Consider the following 23,461-nt stretch of genomic DNA (forward strand, 5'->3'; position numbering starts at 1 on the left):
TACTGCATAGAAACATAATGTCGAATACGAGATATAAGAAGTGCATAAGGTTACTCCCAAGTGCAAAAGCGCCGACGTATGCCACCGAGAATGATACCAATGTCAAAAACAATCTAGTACAAGTACACAAGGTCATGCTCATATAATATGGTGATGGCAGATCACAGTCGCACCTAAAATGTCGTCCTTCAGTGCAGGATCAAAACAAAGCATACTGCAATAGAAAATAAATCGGAACACTACCCTAAGATTGTGCAAGCAACGCCCCGAGCGAATGAATTAACATCTGCACTCTCTATATCTACGGGCGGCAGATTGTTCCAGTTGTTACCTGACCGAAGGAAGAAAGAATATCTGTTTACTTTAGTATAGAATATGTGTTCGGTGACTTGTGTAGGGTGCGACGATCCCGTTTAGAGGTGGTTGATAGGGTTATTACGCTTACTTTCGTGTATAGCCATTTTATTATGATATATCAGACAGCAAAGTATTAGACAACTACACGAACCAACGTTCTCAGTTTTATCGGCCGTATATACTGCAGTGAGCATTCGCAGACTAATTAAATTAACAAGCACGGTGTCACGTTCGCGCAACTATGAATAGGTATTCACTCGTCGACCACGAGCTCTCGCTGTCACAACGCTGGCTTGACGAAGATAGGCAGTAGCAACAGAGCAATTTCCCCGTCGAGTTGCCTCTCGTTTCAACGTGAACTAAGCGCTCGAGAACACAGTGCACGCGAAGCCATCAGCCATCTAGCGTCGCCTTATCTTTGCACCCGCCAGGTGTTACCTCCAAGACAGAGCAAGTCATGCGCAGCCACGACCGGCGTGAACAGGAGACGTGCGCTAACCCCCCCCCCCTCCCCTGCTCCTCTCCTTGAGCTCGCTCATCTCCCCCGCTCCTCTCCCTCCCCTTCCCCCTGCATTCCGCGCGCGAGGAGATGGCGCGCTTCAAGTCACCATCCTTCTCAGTTCGCCCTTGCGCGTTTTTCCTCCCACCTACGGCATTGTGGGACGGTCGCGGTCTTATCCACTTTATACGGTAGCTCAAGGCGAGTTTGACATTGACCCCAACTACGACGGCAGATATTCGCTTGGAGCATCTATACGAGGTTATTATTTTTAAGTTTTCCCAATTTTTTTTTAAGTCGCCCGTGGCAGATAACATAGTCCTAGTCTTTGAGCCGGATTATTCAGAGGCGGACATTACTTGCACGGGAAATCGAAACACATATTCAACTGGGTAACAAAAAATACCTAATTAACTTGTGAATTAATTATTTGCGGCGCACAGGACAAATTACGAATTGTAGTCAGTGAGGTTGCAAGGCGCATACACTCGGAATAAATTTCCGGAATGACACCAGTTTGGAGGTATGCGTGATCAAATTCGCCATAAAAATCCACCTTTCTTCCACTTTCTTAACAAAACGCTCTTTTATGCATTGAAGCACAAAAGTAAATGGAACGCCCGTGCCCTTTATCCCACATTTTGGGAAATAATATTATAGAAACTAGTGTCATTCTGGAAGTTCCCTTGAAGTGGATACGTCTTCCACGCTCACCGGCTACCATTTGTAAATTGCAATATGTGCGTAAACAATTAAGAAGTTAATTAGTGCATTTTCGTTATTTAGTCGAATACGTGTTTCGATTTCTAGCGATAGTAATGTGCGCTTCTTAGACTATTCCAGCTCAACGACAAGAATTATGCTGCCTGCCACAGGTGATCGTTGCGTACAATTGCAATCGCTGCAAGGAACACACAGTAAGACCGTGGCATTCACAACTGAATTTTATATATTCGGAATAAGGGCAATAAAGTATATTTCAGGCAGTCGCAAACCAGATACCTAAGACTTCAGAAGGCTGTAAGAACCCTCTCAACATATTCGCTTTGTGGCGCACGAGTTGCCTGGATTTGCGCATATCTGCGATGGCCTTCCCGTTAAGGCGAGTGATGATGGTATACCGTTGCACGTGCCATTCTGTTTCCATACCTGAAAGGTTTCATTAATTTCACAGGCCTTTCGCCTCTTCCATCTGCTTCTGAGCAATCTCTGTCCGGACGCTGCCATTTCGCCGATATTAGTTTAAAGACTTCATTATATTTTTTTCATTGGGGGGGGGGAGGAGAACGGACAGCAGTGGGCCGTGCGACGGCCGTACACAGAAACCTGAGGCGTAAGCGAGACATATGTGCTCGCCACGACGAACGGCGACGTTATTTGTGAGCTCGGACACACTGGCATTCGACACGATACGTCTCCACGAGAAGTACTAGCCGCCATCTTACGACATTAAAACAAAGTCCAGCAGTTGTTGTCAAGAGGCCATGTGCTTCGACCTAACGGCCTAACTATAGAGGAAGAATGGCAATCGCAAAGACGGCGTCATGTTGGTACGACTCATTTTTGAAAAACGCCAAAAATATATTCAAAATGTTATGCAAAGACAAGCATTCACGCATAGAACGTACGTGTGGACGACGTGTAAGGTCCATTCCATATATCTTTTAAAAAGGTAAGGTCGGCATTTGGAACATTTGGATGTAAAATTTTCGGTGTGCTAAAAGGCGTGCCGCCACTACACTGAGGAAGGCTCGGGATCACGTTGATTGTGCATTCTCGTCTGGAGGATCACATCTCGTCGTCTGCGTCTGCACACCTGTACAGAGTAGAAACATGGCGGCGCCCTTGTGGCTACCGATTTCATCTCCTCTAGCCTCCTGAGACCCGGGATGCATTTGGGTGCACAGATTTTTTCCGAACTTTCAGAATAAGTCAGTAGGTGCATGAAGATGAAAAGTGTTAAATATTTTTTTAACAGCCCTGATAGTTTCAGCTCAGCGCGATGTCCAATATATTGGACACTGGGATGCTACCCGGTCTTTTTCACCCAGCGCGCACGTAATGTCATACCGCAGATATTTCGCTCAAACTCGTGTGCAAAAATATTTTAATAACTCGAAAGGCAAAGTAGTGAATAAAGTACAAAAAAGAGCATTCCTCTGCTCAACAAAAATTTTGCTCTTGTGTTCACTTCCTGTGGGCAATTTCAAAACACTTTTTTTTCCTGGGTGATGCCGAAGAAGAGCCAACATTTGGTGAAAAAGATTTGTTTCCATGTCGCAGCCATGTAGTCTGCAACGGGCAGCGTTTGCAGTGTCAGCCAGCATTGAGCAGTGGGTAGTGCTCTTTTTTGGGGGTTCTCGAGGAGACAGTCGAGCCTGCCTTGATGGCGGATGCCACTCGGCTTTGTTCTCACTCTTCGTTTCATCCTGCTTCTTCCCTTGAGCCACGAGAGTCTCAGCAACAGATTGGCGGAACTGCATAAATTTTAGTATTTCTTTCTGCTGTTTCTTTAGGGAGCGTATGTCCCGCGTGTACTGCACCCAGAAGTTGCTGAGGGCAATGTAGAAGAGGTGAAAGATGGCCCTGACTGTCCACTTGTTGACGCGTGCTTTTATCCTGTAGTAACTTATCATTTGGTCTGCCTTGTCAACACCCCCCATGTTGACGTTGTACATGCGCACAATATCTGGTCGAGAAACATCGATATGTTCTGTTCCTTACGAGACCACCTGCGACAGGTGTCTTGCGGGTCCTAGCCATGGATTGAAAAAAAGAAAAGTTATCCGCTTAATTCATCAGACACGCGAGGCCGGTCCCCTAAAGAAAAAAAAGAGACGAGATTTCGTCCACAAGCCGCTAAATGCCAACAGTATTCGCCTGCTGTTCATAACAAGGCCATCTCAAAAGCGCGGTCTAAATAACCGGGTTGAGTCCTAGCGTCCAACATAATGGACACGCGAAATCAAAGGAAGCGTGAAAAAAAGTAAGCGCGCCAAAAATTTAAATTTCGTATTCTGCGGTTATGCTGTTGTATTAACTTTATTATAAAATCAAAGATATGCCCTGAAAGCAGGTAGAAATACGAGAAACAGTGCTTACTTCTCCGGCAGCTGCCGTAAAACGCCGCGCCGCTGAATGCCGCCATTGTGAAGCTTTTTCGGCAGGAATTTCAACGATGTATTTTCATCAATGCTGCATAGATGGCGCAAGCAGGTGTCCAATAGGTTGGACAGTGCGGTTTCATGAGCATGAAAGCCTTGTGACAGAAGTGCTGTCTTATTTCTTAATGTCCATTATATTGGACAAATCCCCATAGCGGGGACTCAGGAGGCTAGAGTTGCTTATATTGTCGCGCCCCTACCTTCATCGAACCACGATGGTGACGACAAAGATGATCTGCATGAGAGTGCGCGCAGGCTCAGTAGATGAATACTGCGTTCCCTACTCTCGAGTGTGCCGACAGAATGCGACAGGATGACTTCCTTGCGCTACAACCACTCAGGAGAACAACAATGACAACGACTTCACGCAATAAAGCTCCCGTTCTCAGTGATCAGCGATAGTATTAACAGTATGACAATGTGCTTGCGTGAAGCCCAAAGCCTGATGGAGAGTTCATGGTAAAGTTGAGGATGGATGGATGAACAGAGCTTATGTGCACGCCCGTTCAAACGGACGTTATGGCCGGTGCCAACCAGTTCGTCATCTTTACCTTTCTTCTGTGTCTAATAGGTGATGTCCAAGACATGGCGCGTATGACGTGATTCATGCTCCGCAGTCACTTTCGGAGCATGCACTCTGCAAAAAACCATAACCTTCGGGATGTGCTTCGGCTACTCAAAGTGGCCACCGTCACTGGGGCGCCGATTTAGACAGCTCCTATTGATGCGTGAGCAAACAACAAGATGGATGAATGAACGGCGTGTACCAGCATCCTTTTTAAAATTGGCTGGTCGCTGGTTCACCAAAGCCAGTGATTTATTTAATTTCTGTTGTGTTATGCGAAACATCCACACTTACAGTACTTATAGCGCTAAAAAGATAATTTTTCTTTGGTTCTGTATTCCTTCAAAATTTCTGCCATCAATTTACCAAAATCCGCTTTTTACTATTCTTGACCACAGATTAATTCCCATTTCCACTGCTATCTTTAAAAGCAAAGGCTTTGGGAAAGACAACTACGTTCTCTTTTATTTGTGGATGGATGCTGCGACATGCTAGCAATCGTGCTCAGTTTAAAAGAGACAGCAACCACCAGGGGGCATCATAGCACGCATGGACTGCCCTGTAGCGTGCTCTTTTCATGCCACTCTTGAGGCCATCCGTCAAGATACGCCTGTTTTGAACCTACTCTACAGTTTTATTCTCTACTCTACAGCCTACTTTGCAGCAATCTACAGTTTTCTTCTATACTCTACAGCCTAATTTGCCGCCTGCTTTACAGCAGTCTAGCTCTACAGTTTTCTTCTCTACTCTAGGGCATACTTTACAGCAGTCTACACTTTGCTTCTCTACTCTACAGCCTATTCTACAGCCTGCTTTACAGCAGACTACTCTGCAGTTTTCTCCTGTATCCTACAGCATACTTTACAGCAGTCTACAGTTTCCTTCTCTACTTTACAGCCTATTCTGCAGCCTGCTTTACAGCTGTCTGCTCTACAGCATACTTTTAGAGCAGTCTACAGTTTTTCTTCTCTACTCTACAGCCTGTTTTACAGCAGACTGCCTCTACAGTTTTTCTTCTCTACTCTATAGCCCGCTTTACAGCAGTCTACTCTAAAGTTTTCTTCTATACTCTACAGCATACTTTATAGCAGTATGCAGTTTTCTTATCTACTCTACAGCCTCTTCTACAGCCTTCTTTACAGCAGTCTACTCTACAGTTTTCTTCAACCTTTGCCCCACCAGGGCGCGACCGCTGATAGGCAGTGGAGTTGCCCGATCCACCTTTTTATGCAGGTTTGGAGGAACCAAGGCTCGTCTACCCTCGGCTCCTCGAGGAACGGTCTTCAGACGGAGCGATGGTCATGCGGGTGCACGACCAACTGACGCTGAGCCTTCGGAAAGCATCGGTCGCGGCGCCCGAATTGCGAGTCCTCACGGAAAAAGATGGAAAGACCGTCACGCACGTTGTACGTACACGCACACAAGAAATCTCCCAGATTCCCGGATGTAGTAGCGGTCCAAGATACGTATGTAGCTGGCCCGGAAGCCACCGGCAGCGTCAAGAGAGAGTTTACTAAAACATCAGAAACACTAAGAAGGCACCCAAAGGGACAGAAAAGAGGAACACTACATTCATCTTGGAAAGTATGGCACAATAGAAGACGACCCATAACATAAGACAATGGGTCGTTTTCGATTCTGTCATTTCTTTCCAAAATAAACCCGTGCCAACAAGGTCAACAAGAAGTCCTATCTCAAGTACTGAGTAAGTTTAGAATAGTATAATATCCCTTCAAGATTCTATTTTCGGCAATGCGGGCGGCAAGAAAAGCTAATGAAGAAAATGAAGGGGAATGTTCTCCATCCTAGTTTTCGTGCCTGAACTTAAGTGCCGGAACGTATTATCTGACGCCAGAACTTACAATCTACTTTCCGTGGTTGGGTCATTATATCGCAGAAAAATCACTCAATGCACGGCGCACGGGCGCTTTTTTTTTCATTTGGTCTCCACTTGAAATGCGACCGCGTACCTAGCAGCGCAACACAATAGGCGCTACACCACCACGGTGGCCGGTCATAGAGCGAATGAAGTGTCGCTATTCCTACAATGTTGATAGTATTGCTGGAACTATTACACGAGGCGCCGTTCGCACCTTCTTTCTTCTGACTTAAAATAATTGTGCGATCAAGGTAAGGACAGTACGATCTGTGCGAAGCGATACATCATCGAGTTGCCTACATGCTACAGGACCATTTAGCGACGAGTATAGGAATTCAAATAGAACGATAACCACTGTATGCAAGACAAGTACGGTGCAACTGTAAATACATGTAAATCCCTGACATATTCTAATGCCGCACCTGCAAAAAAAAAAATATGCTGTAGCTTCAGCCGAAAGGTGAAGCATCGATTGGCAAAGCAAATTATTAGACAGCTATACGAAGTAAGAATATCGGCCGTATAAGCTCATCAACTCATTAACACAGTTGGGTTAAGTAACTATATAGGTTTAGTGGGCTCATTAACTAAATTAACAAGCATGGTGTCACGCGCGCACAGGCAAACATCTCAAAAGATGTGCGGTGCTGACCGTGGACACTCGCTGACAAAATGCTGGCGTTAGGAAGAGTGGCAGCTGCACCGAGAGAACTGACCTTCTTGCTGCCTCTCGCTTCAACGCAAACTATGCGGCGAGAGCACGGCTCAAACAAAGCGATCAGCTCTCGGTGCGCCTAGACTCTGTCCCCATAGCAGAACGCTTTGAAGATAGGACCCGGGTGGCTGCGCTCAGCCGCGCCCTACGCAGTCGCCGCTGGAGTATAACACCCCATCGGGCTCATTCAAGCAAACATTTTCGCCTTTGTCTTTTCTACAACTTTTCTCTCTTCCTCTTTTGGCCCTTCATTCCCTTCCCCAATGCTCAGCAGCTGGACACAACTTCGACTGAGGCGGAACTCTCATATATTCAATCACAACAGATTCCTCTCTCTGTGCACACGCTAGGAAAAAAATTCAATTCATTAATTTCAGCTAAACTAACACCAATGGTCGTGCGTTCGACCATCAATGGTGCCAACATCAATTTTAGTGCCATCGAATTTTGGTCCCACCAAAGTCCAGGGTTCGACTGCCACCAATGGTCGTCGGTGGCAACATCGATCTTGATGCCATTGAATTTTGGTGCCACAACGCCAGATGGTCTATTTTTTTTCGATAATGTCGGACAACACCTTTTTCGACCCCAGGAGGAAGTCTTTCGCCCTACTAAAGTGCGCCACAATATTGCGGGAAAGACGACCATCAGGGACCGCGAGATTCACTCAGCCATAGTTAATTCGCACGAGATTATCTCACGAGTGCCCGTGGTGCACAGACACACCCACACTAAAACACATCACATGGGAGTGTCCCAGGAGGCCTCCGCACATAGACAGTCCCATATTACACGAACATCCACTAGTGAGGAATAGGCAGTGGGAGGCATGGCTTGCGGACGAGGGTCGGGAGAGCCAGTTGGCTCTTCTGGACCAAGCCCAGCGAGCCGCTCGTGCCAGTGGGGCCCTGGAATACGGGCTCCAATCATCGTGCCTTGTTTTATTTACATTAATAAAGTTTTACTCTCTCTCTCTCTCTCTGACTCTGGATATACCGTGCAGTACAACGGCGAAGACATCGAAAAGGACCTGTTCGAAGACGAAGACAACATTGCCACAGTGGCTGTGACCAGAGATGAGTACGGCGTCCATATGGTGCGTACAACATTGACAATTTCTATGCGCCATTGTTGGGCTTTCGTTCTTGCTTTAGCTATTGCACACGTGCCGATACTTTTTACGTGCGTGTTTTAATGTCTTGGCATTACGAGAGTGAAAATGGAAACGGGTATTATGTTTGTGAAGTGTGGGAAGCCGGTCAGGTCGTAAAAGTGAAGCTAGAATACGATCGCGTATGTATAAATAAATAAATAAATAAATAAATAAATATATATATATATATATATATATATATATATATATATTCAGCTGGTGAACACCTTGAAATGTGGGGAATGCGGGTCAAATAATGGATCCGAGAGAGGTTCGACGTACTGCTAACGCATTTCTCTTGCATTTACTGCTAATTCACTACTCTTCTTGTTTTCGGTACTAGGCATCTTTAAATCTCGTTTGCACTTGATAGAAATTCAATATTATGTAATTGTTGGAATGCGTGTTTAAAAACATCTACACACGCTACTGCGGATGCCGACCTCCCGCATACTGTCATGGCTTGTCTTTCCCGATTTATCTTCCTCAAGCGATGCTCTTGCTTTGCGTACGAAATCAGGCTTAAATAAATTGGTGTCTCATCAGCGACACATACTAGTCAGGCACAACACGAACAAATGGCTTATAAACGTGCGTGCTAAGCAAAAAAGCTTAAGATTTCTCCTCCAGGTGTTGTATTACATTCCTATTTGCAGGGCTACTACAAACACTTAATGATCTTTACCCTTGACTGTAGTAAGATTAGAGTGTGGTGTCTTGACATTTGTTTTGATGTTACAGTTTCTGTGCATTTCGTTACAAATTCTTCCCAGCCTTGATTCATGACATTTAGAAGTGCTGAAGTGATTTTGTAGCATTTGAGCAATTTACCAGCCACATGAGAACAGCAATGCAGAAGTATACACCTGTTTTGCTGGTCTTACGTCTCTCGTAGAATGTGTTCTTCTGATTCCTGCCGTTTCAGGTTGATCATCCTCGTTCATGTATTTCCTGAAACCACATAGTTTGCATCATAATGCTGCTGTGAACACGTACGTTAGCTCCGAGGCAAATATCATTTACAAAATGCACGTTAAGTGGCATATTAGAAGAAGACATCAGTGAGTTCCTTATACTTAGAAATTGTAAGGAACTGAGCGGTTGCCAGAAGTGTCTTAGCGCAGCACAGCCACGTCAATGCCCCTGCGGCACAGCTACTTTGTTTGAAGTAAGAATAAAATATCTCTAAGCAATCTACCAGGATCTGTGCTTGCATTAGTGTAAACAGTTTTGTAACTGCGCAAACGAACGACCACAGGGAGACAGAAAGAGAGAGACAGCACCCAAGGACAGGCGCAAATCTCTACGATGCCATTAGGTTCTCTAATAGCATCGCAGAGGCCCCACTACGATATACCCGTTTAAGAGCAGCGCCAGGACAATTACGTCACTTTCACATTGTGAAACTACTAATAATGTTCTGCACTTCTTAACAACTTGGGAAAACTTAATATAAAAGGCGTGTGCGCTGTGAATGAAACGTTTCAATACTTTTTGCTTGCACGCTGGACTATCAAAGAAGTTGAGGAATATTCACTCACAATTATGAGATCTGATTTGAGCAAATTTGACGATTGATGGCATGCGATCTATTTGTATAAACATAAATAAAATAATGCCGATACATATACATGGAAATATCGGCGACGCCGATGCCCATATTCCGCCTACAGCGTCCATAAGAAGCATTTCACTAACTCAAGTGGAACAATATTAAGAGTGCAATCGTGACTCCTCGCACATTTTTTTTCCGCCCTCCAGAACGGACTGGTGGGTCCGAAGCACAGGATCGAGCCAATGCCGCTCGCAGGAAGATCGGTGGACGGCTTGGTTCCTCACAAGATCTACGAAATCGAGCAGCATGAAATGCTGGACAGAACTCTACGGCACACAGAGAAAGGTGGACGAACTGTTCGGAAAGTTGGTGAATAAAGAGAAGATGCAAGCAGCTAGGTTAAGCAGAACTAAAACTGAGCTGTAAAGAGAAATCGAAGAGAACAAACAAATCTTGTAAATATGCAGTGAGTCGTATTACGTACAGCGGCAATGTAGAAAGGATTACCACACGCTACCGGCAATGGGAGCGGCGAAAACGCGATACGGGGTACTGCAGCTGACAACAAACTTACATGGCAAGAAAACCGTCTCGTTCACATGCACGCCTCCCACGCGAGCTTATTTAGAAAGACAGTTGTGGTTTAACATGCATTACTTTATTGCGATCGAAAATACAACCGCACTCCAGCTGTACTCATGGGCAGATGCCCATGTATGCTGTCCCGGCCACCTGCAACCCGGTTCGGGTGTCACATACCCAAGCTGGCGCCAAAGAGATTCATTGAAGAGCGGCCCACATAACCAGTGACACATAGCCGTGCAAATGGTTCACATTTTTAGATTGCATGCAGTGTCTTCGGGATCGTACTACATGTTTTGAGTTGGACAGAGAGATAGCTAGATAGCCGGAAAGAAAACTATTCTGAAAATGACAAGAATGCTATTCGCCTTACCAAATGAATATGTACCGACTCGCCCAACTTCCGATTCTACTGCTGTACTTACCGTCAAGTAACATCGGGTAAAAAAATGTAGTTTAACGAATGACATTGATGCGTACATGTTCCGGTTTGTGATATGCGGTGAATTCCAAGTTCTGAACGGGATGGCACGTGCAAAGAAGGGCTGAAGTGGTGATCCATGTGATTAGCTGTGACTAAAATATGTGTCTAGCTCGTCGGCTGCGATTGATAATCTTGACCACTCCCAACGTGAAGAGTGTTCTGTTTATTCTTTTAAATAAGTTGAGTGCCTTCTTTTCTTTTACTACGGTGAAATCACGAAAGGCGAAAAAAGGTAAGGCGAGACAGACGGGGACAAGAGCTACTGACGACTGGGAACGTTTATTGGAAAAGTTTTGCTGCAACAGGAGAACGCGTGCGTGCGTCGAAAACATCCCGAAATGAACACGAAGAGCAGCTGCAAAAAAAAAGGACATACGGCAAAAATTGCAAACAATTAGTGCACGATTTCTTCATGAAACGTTACAATGGGGAAGCATGTGTACACTGTAAACTGCGCACTACTCGCACATGACCGGTTTGGACTTAAAGAGTTTGAGATGAGAAGGGTGAAACCTTGCTATACACTTCAAAAAGCTGCGGTTGATATCTGCGGTTGAAGAATGCGGAAGGCGCAGGCCGTGGAAGAAACGAAATTAGAACGTGAGCTTTTGGAAGCGATGTTAACAGTAATTTCTGAATCTGATATGTGCGTTAGCGTGGCTTCGGTGTCACGTTTAAACAAAGAAGCGCGAGTCATGGGTAGCTACACCTAAGCTGGTTCATTCACTTCTGTTTTGTTTTTTATTCCACCTGTGACAGTTCTGCGCAGTTGATATCGTACCGATGCTTCCCAGTTAACCCGTTTCACGAAGAGATTGTGCAGGCATTGTATGCCAATTTTTGCCGTATCACATTGCTTTATTTTTCGGGGGCCTGCTCTTCTTCTTGCTCGTTTCGGGGTGTTTTGGGCGCATTGTCCTGCTGCAGCGAAGCTTTTCCCGATAAACGTTCACAGTTTTCAGTAGCGCTTGTCCTGACTGTCTCGCCTCACTCTATACCGTCTTTCGAAGCTCTCTGTACTCAAATATGCATCACCAACTGGCCCAAAAATTCTACGCTCCTGAAATTGAATGGCCCCGAAGGTTTTCGCGCTTACTGTCTGCTTCACGTTGATTCCTACTAAAGAAATAATCTGATGCACCACGTAGTTTCAGAAGCACTGTGTTCGATCGCGCACTTCGCTGACCGGCTGATGATGCAAGCGTGTGACGTCACGACACGATGCAAAGCTTCTTCGTTTCTTTCGAGAATTACGTTATCGCCGAACTCTTGAGCACTAACATAACAACTTCCGTCGTCGAATATGCGCACGCTTCGTATTGCAGAAGAAAAGCCTGTTATCAGCGAGCGGTGGTATCAGCAACCGACGAAAGTGCCGGACACAGTTCAGATCGAATTATTCTTCGTTGCGGACGGACCACATCACAGACACTTCTCTTCAAACCAGGCAATGTTGCTGTACCTGTGCGTCATGACTAACTCTGTGAGTACCTCGTCGCGTGTACGAAACTTCCAGTGTACCAGCTCTTTATAGCTGTATCATATATATATATATATATATATATATATATATATATATATATATATATATATATATATAGACAGACAGACAGAGAGACAGACAGACAAAGAGACAGACAGATGAAATGGGCTATCCAAAAATGTAAGAAAAGCTTGTCACTAGGACACCCATTTGCTTTAGTCAGAAATTTAAGGTGTTTTACAGGATTTCATCAATTCATGCGCACTTGCCATGCTTCAGCAAACTACATTCGAGTCAGCCGTTCACCTGATGTATTTGCTAGTCTTCGCTTTCTGCACCTGCTGCTGTAGTGCGAATAGAATGACAGGAAATCGCAAACGGTAAGAAAGAGGTCAACTTTTGTTATACGAACAGCTCTTTGTACGCTACCACCTCTGCTCAGCCCACATTGGGTGTCCATTTTGTGCCCTCACAAGGGGAAGAGGTGTGGGAGGGGCGTTTCATCAAGGTATGCTTTTGAAACCCGAAATGACTATCCTTCGTGGCTCAATAAGGCAGGCGATATAAATGCAGCAGAATGCGGTGAAAAGGCGAAAGCACCGACTCGTGGTGAAGCAAGGTGTTATATGTATATACATAAACCCAGTAAGAGTGTGACAGTACGTACGTACGTTCTTAAGCATTTAAGCCGGAACTAATAGGTTTCCGCGTACGACTCGGGGCAGCTGGCGCCAAGCGAACGAAGAACACCACAATATACTTATTTCTTGGGTTTGCGACAGAAAAAGCAACACACATCGTAGCTGCGGATTAATTCCGACCATCATGGTATTCTGTAACGCGTACCTAAGATCTGCGTAAACGAGTGCCCTTGAATTTTAAGGCCATTGAGTTGCAGCCACAAGGGGCAGGGACTCGCACCCCCGACCTCATGCTCGGCAGCAGAAAGAACAACGAGAGCAAAATGAAGACCACGCAATGTGCATTTCTAAGTAAATGTCTCTACCGGAAGGAAACTGTACAGTGAAGACTAACAGAAAAAAAGGTGTTTCAAAGATTTAACACCTCCAAGTTAATCCCGAATGAACGAATATGCAAGCCCGCATTTGCGCATGTAAAGATTTAGGCTTGGTATGACATAGTGTATAAGTGTCAAAGACGTAGCATCGCAACAAACATTCCAGGGCAACGCTAAATGCTTGCAACTTATCGCATCGAGCACAGGTTTCAAAATCTTTTTGCTGGCAACCTGTGGAGGCCGACAGAATTGGGCCGCAGCAAGAAGAATGAGTTTAGGAGCGATTAAAGGGCCACGAATCTGCTAAGAGCCGATCTCTCTTTCTTTCTTTTTTTTGCAAGATAGACGGCGGATTTGCAAAGCAAATTTACAGCGCTCGAGAACCCACACGAAGGTCATTTTCATAGTGAAACTTTTTTTGCTCACCTTCTGGGTATGACGTGGTCACTGCTGATGACTACTGCTGGGCAGGTTGGTGTTTCGGTGGATATATTTGCGTGTATAGGTATACAAAGCTTATTAGCCAACGGGCCTTCATAACTCCTGTATTCTGACCGAAAAAGGTAGGTCATTAAGCACACCTCTGTTTAGCCTCTTAAAAAAACATAAGTTCTTCCCTAGGACCAGAACATGTGTTTTTGGCCCACGGGTATCTCTGAAACACGCCGCCCTCAATGTAATATATCACTGTATTCGACGCTTTCTTTGGTTTACTTGACTTTCTTTTTATTTAGTTATTCGGTAAGTACCGCAAGGATACAAGAGGTGCGCAATCCTTAAGCGTAGCTAGGTATGCGTCGTACCCATCATTCTGTCTCCGACGAGCGCCTCACTTCACGTTCGTCCTTATACCATCTCTGCGTAGATTTCTGAAATTGTGGGTCCACCCTACTTGGAGTTCGCATTGCGTCACTGCTTGTGACCGGTGTAGTACATAAAATAAGAAAAAAAAATGCATTAGGTTAATAAGGTCCCAACCTTTAGTGGCAGATAAACGTAAACGTTGCATGAAATCCCTCGTGTCATAATATGAAAGCAAACAACTGTCAGCAACACCATTAATGTGTACGGCATTTATTTAACGGCTTCGCTAACCATTTGCATCACGTGGATTACCACACGTGCGTTGGATCATTATACTTTTGTTATTATCGTAACGAAAGGGGGAATAAACAAAGCGAAGCGACAAACTTAGAATTAATTTCTTTCAGATGACAGGTTGGCTACGCGGTACTCTATCAAGCGCAGACATCGCGGTGCGCATGTGCGACTATACGTGACGGGATGTTTTAACGTGGCGTACGGACAAGCTATATATAACCGCCAGAAATTCGGCCGCGAAGGCAGGCGTTAGATCTTCTTCCTTCTACGACCGGTGGCATTTTCGCGCTTCTCGGTTCTACAACCCGTCCGCCCTTGCGTCTTGTCTTCTTGAATTCCAGCCATATGTTTGTTCCGCCCTGAACGCGCATTGCTTACGCTTTTCAATATTCGCGACTCCGCTGATTGGTGCGCGCATATCGCTGTGCATCACTGGTCGAACGCGTACCTTCCAACTCTCGGCATTGCTTCTCAACAGGTGGGCCTCAGGTTCCGGGCGGCCAAGGATCCTCGCATATCAGTGATAGTCACCGGCGTCGAGATGTCCGTGGTAAGGGGATCACACTCTGAATCAGAAAAAGAAAGAACGCGGTAATCTAGCATTCGAGGTCGACAGCGAACGCTCACAAAGGTCCCGCACTGCGATTAGGCAAAGAAACACGAACCACAAAGGGGGCACCCGTTTCTTACCCGCAACGGTGGTTTATTGTTGTGACGTTTGCGTCACTATAACCATGCTGCTATGCACGAGGTGGCGGATTGGGAACCCAGCCGCGGCGACCGCATTTCGATAGGGTTGAAATGCAAAAAAATAAAGAAAAATGCTCGTGCATATACGTAGATGTAGGTGAACGTTAAACAATCTCAAATGATCAAAATTAATTTGGTTTTTCCCACTACACAGCACACCTCATATTTATATCGTAGTTTCTGGCCCCTAAGACCCCCCGCAATTAAAGATTCTAGATAATTTTGTTGTTTCTTTGTCTCTGCCCTTTTTTTGGTAGCGTGCTTTTACAAGTTTACGACGAGTTACCAACTCGTCCCAAATCACATCCCAGGATATGCTAGATTGATTCAACGTTAGCCCTGTAAATGTGCCTTGCGAATGAAGTTCGTTCGTACATTCATCTTTTTTTATCTCATTTTTTTCAGACCGAACCATACGCCGATCTGTACCCTCAAAATACGAATTATATATACGATCACGGAACTCTGAACAAATTTAGGCAATACGCTTATAACAACACGCAGAAATACGATTATCCGGATGTCGTGTACCTTATCTCCGGGTATTCACACTTTCTGTATAAATGCACTTTTTTTTTAGACTTTTACGTAGACGTTCTTGGCTTAAGCTCCTCAATATGTCATTTTTTTTTCTGGGCTACAACGAAGGCGTGACGTGTACGCAATCCTCAATGGCCAAGCTACCGTAAACGGCTTGGGTGAGTAGTCTGTTCAAGACAATTAAATCTATCTATCTATCTATCTATCTATCTATCTATCTATCTATCTATCTATCTATCTATCTATCTATCTATCTATCTATCTATCTATCTATCTATCTATCTATCTATCTATCTATCTATCTATCTATCTATCTATCTATCTATCTATCTATCTATCTATCTATCTATCTATCTATCTATCTATCTATCTATCTATCTATCTATCTATCTATCTATCTATCTATCTATCTATCTATCTATCTATCTATCTATCTATCTATCTATCTATCTATCTATCTATCTATCTATTTATCTATCTATCTATCTATCTATCTATCTATCTATCTATCTATCTATCTATCTATCTATCTATCTATCGTTTAAATTCCTCGCTAGGCTACGTCCTCATGTCGACAGCTAGGCCATGCACTTAGTCATGGTACAAATGACTACGCACTTCTTGCCATAGCTTCAATAGGTGGTGTTCAAATTTTGTTCAGTTTCAAGATTCAAATTCAAGTCTCGCGATGACTCTCTCTCTCTAGGTAATAAAAGCCGATCTCGAATACTATGCTTTTGCTGACTGCAACCGCAGGGACGAATTCAGGAGCGGGAAACGCGTCATACTCGCAATCTTTTAGAAATCGCCTATTCAGCCCGCTAAAGAATTACTGCCATACCAACCGGCATGCTTTGTGGTAGCGGCGGTGGGGCGAAACCCGTCGTGAAATCGGTCTGTGTGACAGCGCGGCATATGTTTATGCAATTTCTATATCGCGGATTGTGTGCCTCGCTGAACCACCCGTCATATGTATTCCAGGGATCGGGTTCGTGTCCAGCGTCTGCACCAGCTCCTTTGTGGCACTCGGTGAAGACAAGCCGGGACTGTACACGGGCATGCACACCCTTACTCACGAACTCGCTCACGTGTAAGAAATTCCTCCAAGCTTTGATGTGTCGCTTGTGGCTGGGAGTGGCGTTCACGAACGCATACTCCTACCGTATGGGAATGGCCGAGAGCCCGATATGCGACTCCTGCGGGTGCGAGGAGACCATCGAGCACCTATCGTGTACCTGCCCTCGCTACGATGTCCAACGCCTCTCTCTGCGGGCAACTTTACGCCGACTGGACTCGAGACCGTTCACCGAGTCGAAGATACTCGTACCGTGGCCACACCCGTCACTGGCTCGAAAAGCGATTCGTGCACTAGTGCAGTACTTGAAGTGCACGGGCTTAAGAGACCGTTTATAGTGTCCTTGTGTATGGTGTCTCTCCCACACGTACTGAGTGCTTACTCTCTCCCTTTCTTCCTCTTTCTATTCCCCTTTCCCCACCCCCAGTGTAGGGTAGCAAACCGGATGCTGTTCTGGTTTACCTCCCTGCCTTTCCTATCCTTGTTTTCTCTCTCTCTCTCTTGAAAGCTCTAACGCATCGTGTGCGCAAGTGACGTGCACTTCTTTGATCCCTCACAATCTAACCTATGGAATGTAGCATGTCGATACTGTCGCTAGCCTAACCTCCCTGCGGATATCATTAAACTCTCTCTTTCTCGCCAGGGTCAGTGCGCCTGCGCTTACCTAATTTGTCGGCGCCATAATATCGGTAGTGTTCGCCTGTACTGATGTTGTACTAAGTCTGATCACAAACTTACGACGAAGCCAACCGCGTTGTCTATACTGACAGCGATATTTTTAGTACAGAGAGAGAAGAAGAAGGAAAGACAGGGGGAGGTAACCAAGGTCTCGCCCGGTTGGCTAGCCTAACGTGGGGAACGAGGAAAGGGAAAAAAGAAAGGCAGGAAGACAAAACGATTTAGAAATTTCAGTGGGTAGAGAGGATAGTATTCCGCGTATCTTGTCCCCTCAATCCTTAGTTTAACTTAGACATTATTCTAATTTCTTTATCATCACCTACCAGCCCCTACAACTCAGGGACTAGGCCGATTTGTCACGGCAAAGGGATGTCAAAAATGAACAAAACAGTGTGCGTGAAACCGCAGTCACCACGCGGACCGCTAACAACTGCAACTGCCGGCATAGTTCGTGCCAGAGCCTGCGTAGCGAGTGTTGGCGCAAGAAAGCGCACGTACGGCATCTTTCGTGGGTATAGCCACCGATCAGGGGGAGCTAGCTAAGCGAGTCGCGTAACCACCGCTTATGATATTCGAATGCAATTTCTTTTGTATTTAATTAGAATATTTGCATTTTTCCCCGCCGGACAATAATGGAATGTCACGTTGCGCAAATGTTACGGTTAAAGTTAATAATTGAACGCACAGTGGACCGCGGGTGTGACCCACGAGTACGCACTTGAGCATGCTCGCACAAGAGTTACTAGCGCTTCCTAGTTTGACCATAGGTACAGTTTACTGCCGAGGGAAGTGCTATTTGTTTCATTTATTGGAGCATAAGGTTGTTACGACCAGATGTTGTCCTAATATGTGACATTACGGAGACTTAGTTCGCAAACATCATGGTGGTGACACCATTACGTCTTTCACTATTACATGTTCTGCCATCGCATCAAGATTCTGTCCCCTCTGACTTTTAAAAATTTTTATTACTAGAGAAGGGCAATCCACCAATGCATACTATAAAAAATTTTTCTTCAATGTTGCTTCCAATTCGAAGATTTATGCGCATATGAGACTCGATATAGCCTTCAACGCATGACCACACATAAGGCATTAATTGGCGATCGCCAGTTAAACACCTCCAGCAAGTCGAGAAAGGGCGCTTTGGAATTTTTTTTTCACAGCTTTAACAGTCACAATCAAGAAATGAAGGTCCAGGACCTTCATTAAAAAAATGATCAGTCGAAAATATTATATAGGTACGCCTTTAAACAAAACATCTGACATTCGTATAACATACAACTACCTAATAAGAACCGACTTAAAGTATTTTGGTCCTTGAGTTGTCTTCGGGTCTAGGGCGGATACAATATTCATATATTTACGCAAACTAACAGAATGTAATTGAACATAGCAAACGCTGATAAGAGGGTACGCTTAAGAGAAGAATAAGAGAGCTTCAGTCCTGAGGCCTTTTTCTGTGCGTTAATTCCATGAAAAGCCTGGGTTCAGAGCACGACGGTGAAGCGCCAAAGAGTGTCGGACATCCGGGTGCCCTGGGCTGCCCGTGGGACAATGGGAACATCATGAGCTACATCGACAAAGGTCCCAGCCACCACCAGTTCTCGGTGTGCAGTTTGCTGCAGATGCAGTACGTCCTCAGGTGAGTGTACACTAAATACTTTAACACCTTTATGGGTGTATAAAATGTGCTCGGTTTTCACAGGGCTAACACCCTCACGTTAATGTGCAAGATTTAATCATTCACTTTTTGAGAAAGCTTGCACCATTTGTGGTGTATCTTGTCCCACAATAGTCGTCATCTGTCCTGCCCGCATTTCCTTTCTTCAACTCTGCGAGCTCGGTACTTTCAAGTCAGGAACGGCATCTGCGTTATCAGCGGGTGATACCATTTTCGACAGGAAAGTAGCGACCGCAATGTTTTCAAGAAAGGAAGCGCAAGCAGTGCAGATGACGATTGTTTCTGCAGGACAAATATACACCTGAAAGGGTGCAACTGTTTTAAGAGTGTTGTTGGGGACAAAGAAAGTTTGTTTGATTGCTGACTTTGTGTCAAGTGAAAATGATAATAGCTACGGCAAACGACACGAAACGTGCCTGAAACATTTTTTTTCATAACAATTGCTGCCAAATTCTTTCGTCAGATATTTCTATGCGATCCATGTGGTCAAAATTCATATAGAGTTTTCAACTAAGCCTGTTCTCATCGCACATGCCGTTGTAACTTACTGTCGTGCGCGATTTATTTTTTTCATAGCCGCAAAGGTGGGACAAACCAACACCCTTAATGGTGTAAAATATATTTAGGGTGTATATACATGGGCCTGGCAGATGATCCGAACCTACAACGAAGATACATTGCCTTGCACACGTGGTTTGCACGCGGAAAACGCGAACACGAGCAAACCCAGCCGAATGGGCTTGTCACTCGCGATCAAGACTGCACGTCCTGAAGATGGCAAGAAACAGGCTGATGCGATGAAAGAAAAGCCGTCCTATTGGCGGCCTGTGGCCACAGTTTGAAGTACGCTTAATGAAATTAGCACCACTAACAGTAACTTATAGTTGGCAATTTCACCGGTGAACTCGATGTTTACTTCATGTCGCCTCCTTCGTCTTGTCGGGCTTCAATACATCAAGAAACGGTGCCCACGCACTGAACCATACTGGTCGCACTTGAGTTTCTTGGTGGGCGAGTTGATGCATGCTGCGACTGTCGCGGAAGCAGCGCAAAGACGCAACAAAAGAAGACCTAAACACCCCCATCTCTTTCAATCGATCAATCAGTTCATCAAACAATTTAAGCAATCTTTATTGTTCCTTGCAGGCGTATAACGTCTTATTTCTATACAGGCACGACCCTAGAACCAGCTCCAGGGTTGTAGTAGGGGTCCATTTGTTAACACATGGCACTATCAAGAAAGTGCAAAAATAATAATGGTAATAAATATAGATATTTAACAATAGTTTTTCTTGGGCACGGATTAGATTACCAGATACGTGCAAACGTTTCCTTTGTTTTTTTTTGGCCTCGCTGTCTTTGCTCTCTCAGTCCCTGTCGATGTGTTGTGCCCCATGATCAAATAGGTTTTGAATACGACTGAGCTCGGCCGCCGCCTTTGATAGCGCAGAGCAGAGCGCTGTGGGTGCTTAAAGTGCATCACTTCCTTTCCTTCTGCCTTTCATTTTCCTTTACTGCTCGCTTATCCTTCCTCCAGTGTAGAGTGCAGGTGCAGCATGGTTAACCGGTTACCTCCCCGGCGTTTCCTTTTCTTTCTTTTTATTTCTTTCATAGAAAAAAAATGTTATAAGCATAGAAGCCCAGAAAACAGAATTTTCTTTCTTTGTTGTTTCCAAGCTTGAGCGCGTCTTATGAATAAAGGGCATAAGAAGTGCACATAAATTAGTGTTCACGGAGAATCAATTAAGTGCCGTAGAGCTCAGAGAGCTATTCCCTGTTTCTTGAATATGTCCAGGTGTACAAACTCTTTTTTTTTTCACAAAGAAGGTAGGCGCATACAAAGCGTTCAGACGACTGTGAAAAATCTTTCGTTGCTGCTCATGTTGTGGGCACTCAGGGAGCCGGGGAAAGTGCGTACCATTGCGTCGGCGTCTTTGATTGACCAGTGTCCGTTTCATTTCAGGAGAGCGGGACCGTATTGCTGGGCCGTCAGAAGCACGGGATACGTGGTGCAGGGTACATACCCCGGCATGGTAGTCTCTCAGTTGGCATACTGCAGAGAGGTGGTACGGGACGCCACCGCTACCATCGAATCGTACAGTGTAAGACAAATATTTCGTTGTCGCCGCCTCCGCTGCATCGCTTTCATATCCGCCGCGAGTCCAAACCCAACGTGTACGGCGAACTGCACGTAGCGTATGAGCGACAGTTAACAACAACTAGTTACGATCGTCGTCATTCATTCTTCGTCATTGCCTCATCGTCATAATGACGTAATCATGCCGTCACGGTCGTTCAATTGTCCTCACTTTGTCGTAGTCAGTCTTCACGCCATCGTCGTCACTTAGTTGTCATTACGCCGTTGTTGTCGTTCCATATTCATCATTCTAGCCATCGTCACGCGTGGAATCCGCATGTACGAGCTCCGCAGCTTTGATCTATAGGCGTTTGCCACTTAAAATGTGCTCTATACTTACATATAGTCGCTAAACATGAGAAAAAACTGCGTTCTCCGCAAGCACAAATGAAAGCTCCGCCTAAACCAATTTCAGCAGTGCGTCTGATCTACATTTTTTTATGTGACTAATTAACGCCTTGTGGTCAAGTACCAACCGGCACGTGTTTGACGTGGAGTCATACCAAACCTAACCTTTGTCTGCCTCACCCAACCACCACCGTTCCCCTGCCTTTTGTTTTTAAGGTCATCGAAACAACTTGCAAAGTTCGCTGCGTGTTCTACAAGCTTGAAAGTGTGTTGCGGAACAACTACCACATCAACCAAAAGCGACGTTTCTATACGGATGCCAACGCTTTGGACTACACGATCTGTGGCAGCAATAAGGTAACTAAAAACATTGTTCATGTTTCATCTACCTGTCGCCTCTGTGTGCGTGCTTTGTCTTCGCTACTTGGAATTTGCAGCGCTCTTCACTGCTGCTTACAGCAAGCCGGCTATCGTTTTAGCTTAGTGCCTGCTGGCAGTTGCGATGAAGAGAAACTTATTCTAAATAAGCACAAAATATAGGGCTCAGAAAGTCTCTGGGAATTAACCTTGGCATTTCTATTAATGCAGGGAAGTACACCCATCAGCAAAAGTATACGGACAAGCAAATGCGCAGCAAGGCCGATTTTTTCCTCAGGTTGTGAATGCAACTTCAAATTGAGGACTGCAGTCCAAACTTGGGATTGTGAACTTTCCAGTCTACTCGCCAATTCCAATCTATGCATGCGTTCGCACCGGCTCAAAAATATTCTTCTTCTCCTCCTCCTTCTTCTTCTTCTTCTTATTATTATTATTGTTATTATTTTTTTTTCGTTGTTTATTGGCATCCCTCTGAGACGGGGTGGGGTCAAACAGTCACCTAGTCTGCTTGCTTTAATTAGGTTTTACGACATCTATCGCTTTCTAGCCATTTGACTATCTGATTTCGACTTTTCTCATTTAAAACCTATGTCACTATATCATACCCTTACCATGGTTCCGGTTCTATCAATCTCTTCCTTGTTTTCTTTTTTTCCCACCAATACTCTAGCCATCTCACTTATCTCGATTGACGACCAATTAATCTATCTTCTATCCTAACGCTTCTGGAAGGTGGGCACTTCCTACAGGTCTCGCTGGGAGAATATCTTGGAATTCCATTACGATGTGCCGAGTCGATTCCGTGTTTATTTTTTTATTATTTTTTTGTGCTGCACTGACATGCCTCATCCTGTGTGGTATATTTGCTCCTTTATGTTTTTTTTTCTCACGCAGTCAGCGTGGGCCTCAAGAAAGCAATACACTCGACCTTAGTGTTACCATAGAGACTTTTCCCCCGAATTTTTCTTTCCTTTCCATTTTCATGGCAAAACGGCAAAGTAGCGTCATCTCGCGGGAATGCCCGGAAATGATGAAACATGATGAAGATTGCGTGACGTACGGACGAGGAACACATTTCTGGGAGAGTCCGGCATAAAACATATTCGTGTAAAAAAAAAACAATTTAGAAAGAGAGAACCTGGGGTTCAAGATAGACAACATATGCTCACAGAGTGTTATTAGAGGTGAACTGGAACAAAATTTCGGGCCACATGAAAAGCCTAGTTTTCAGATATTGTAGATATAGCGCAGGCTCAGTGCAAATTTCGTATTGTAATACAGGTGGACACCACAGAAAAGGCTTACAACAGTAGACG

The 23,461-nt window shown here is 44.9% G+C and overlaps 2 protein-coding genes across 8 annotated transcripts in view; one reads left to right on the plus strand and one right to left on the minus strand.

Annotated features, from left to right (window-relative positions):
- Window positions 1–23,461, minus strand: part of LOC139050283 (calcium permeable stress-gated cation channel 1-like) — a 148,374-nt gene that overhangs the window by 78,377 nt on the left and 46,536 nt on the right. For all 6 annotated transcript variants that reach the window (XM_070526499.1, XM_070526498.1, XM_070526500.1 and 3 more), the window contains one exon: window positions 15,004–15,121. In XM_070526499.1, the coding sequence (XP_070382600.1) occupies window positions 15,004–15,020 (17 nt within the window). In that variant the 5' untranslated portion in view covers window positions 15,021–15,121. The remainder of the gene's footprint in view (window positions 1–15,003; window positions 15,122–23,461) is intronic.
- Window positions 1–23,461, plus strand: part of LOC139050285 (venom metalloproteinase antarease-like TtrivMP_A) — a 33,949-nt gene that overhangs the window by 8,700 nt on the left and 1,788 nt on the right. For both annotated transcript variants that reach the window (XM_070526503.1, XM_070526502.1), the window contains exons 2-12: window positions 5,819–5,991; window positions 8,183–8,275; window positions 10,094–10,232; window positions 12,279–12,436; window positions 15,034–15,105; window positions 15,711–15,847; window positions 15,954–16,003; window positions 16,827–16,935; window positions 19,082–19,243; window positions 21,246–21,384; window positions 21,984–22,124. In XM_070526503.1, coding sequence (XP_070382604.1) covers window positions 5,819–5,991; window positions 8,183–8,275; window positions 10,094–10,232; window positions 12,279–12,436; window positions 15,034–15,105; window positions 15,711–15,847; window positions 15,954–16,003; window positions 16,827–16,935; window positions 19,082–19,243; window positions 21,246–21,384; window positions 21,984–22,124 — 1,373 coding nt within the window. The remainder of the gene's footprint in view (window positions 1–5,818; window positions 5,992–8,182; window positions 8,276–10,093; window positions 10,233–12,278; window positions 12,437–15,033; window positions 15,106–15,710; window positions 15,848–15,953; window positions 16,004–16,826; window positions 16,936–19,081; window positions 19,244–21,245; window positions 21,385–21,983; window positions 22,125–23,461) is intronic.

This window comes from Dermacentor albipictus, chromosome 10 (assembly GCF_038994185.2).
Source record: "Dermacentor albipictus isolate Rhodes 1998 colony chromosome 10, USDA_Dalb.pri_finalv2, whole genome shotgun sequence".
Lineage (NCBI taxonomy): Eukaryota > Metazoa > Arthropoda > Arachnida > Ixodida > Ixodidae > Dermacentor > Dermacentor albipictus.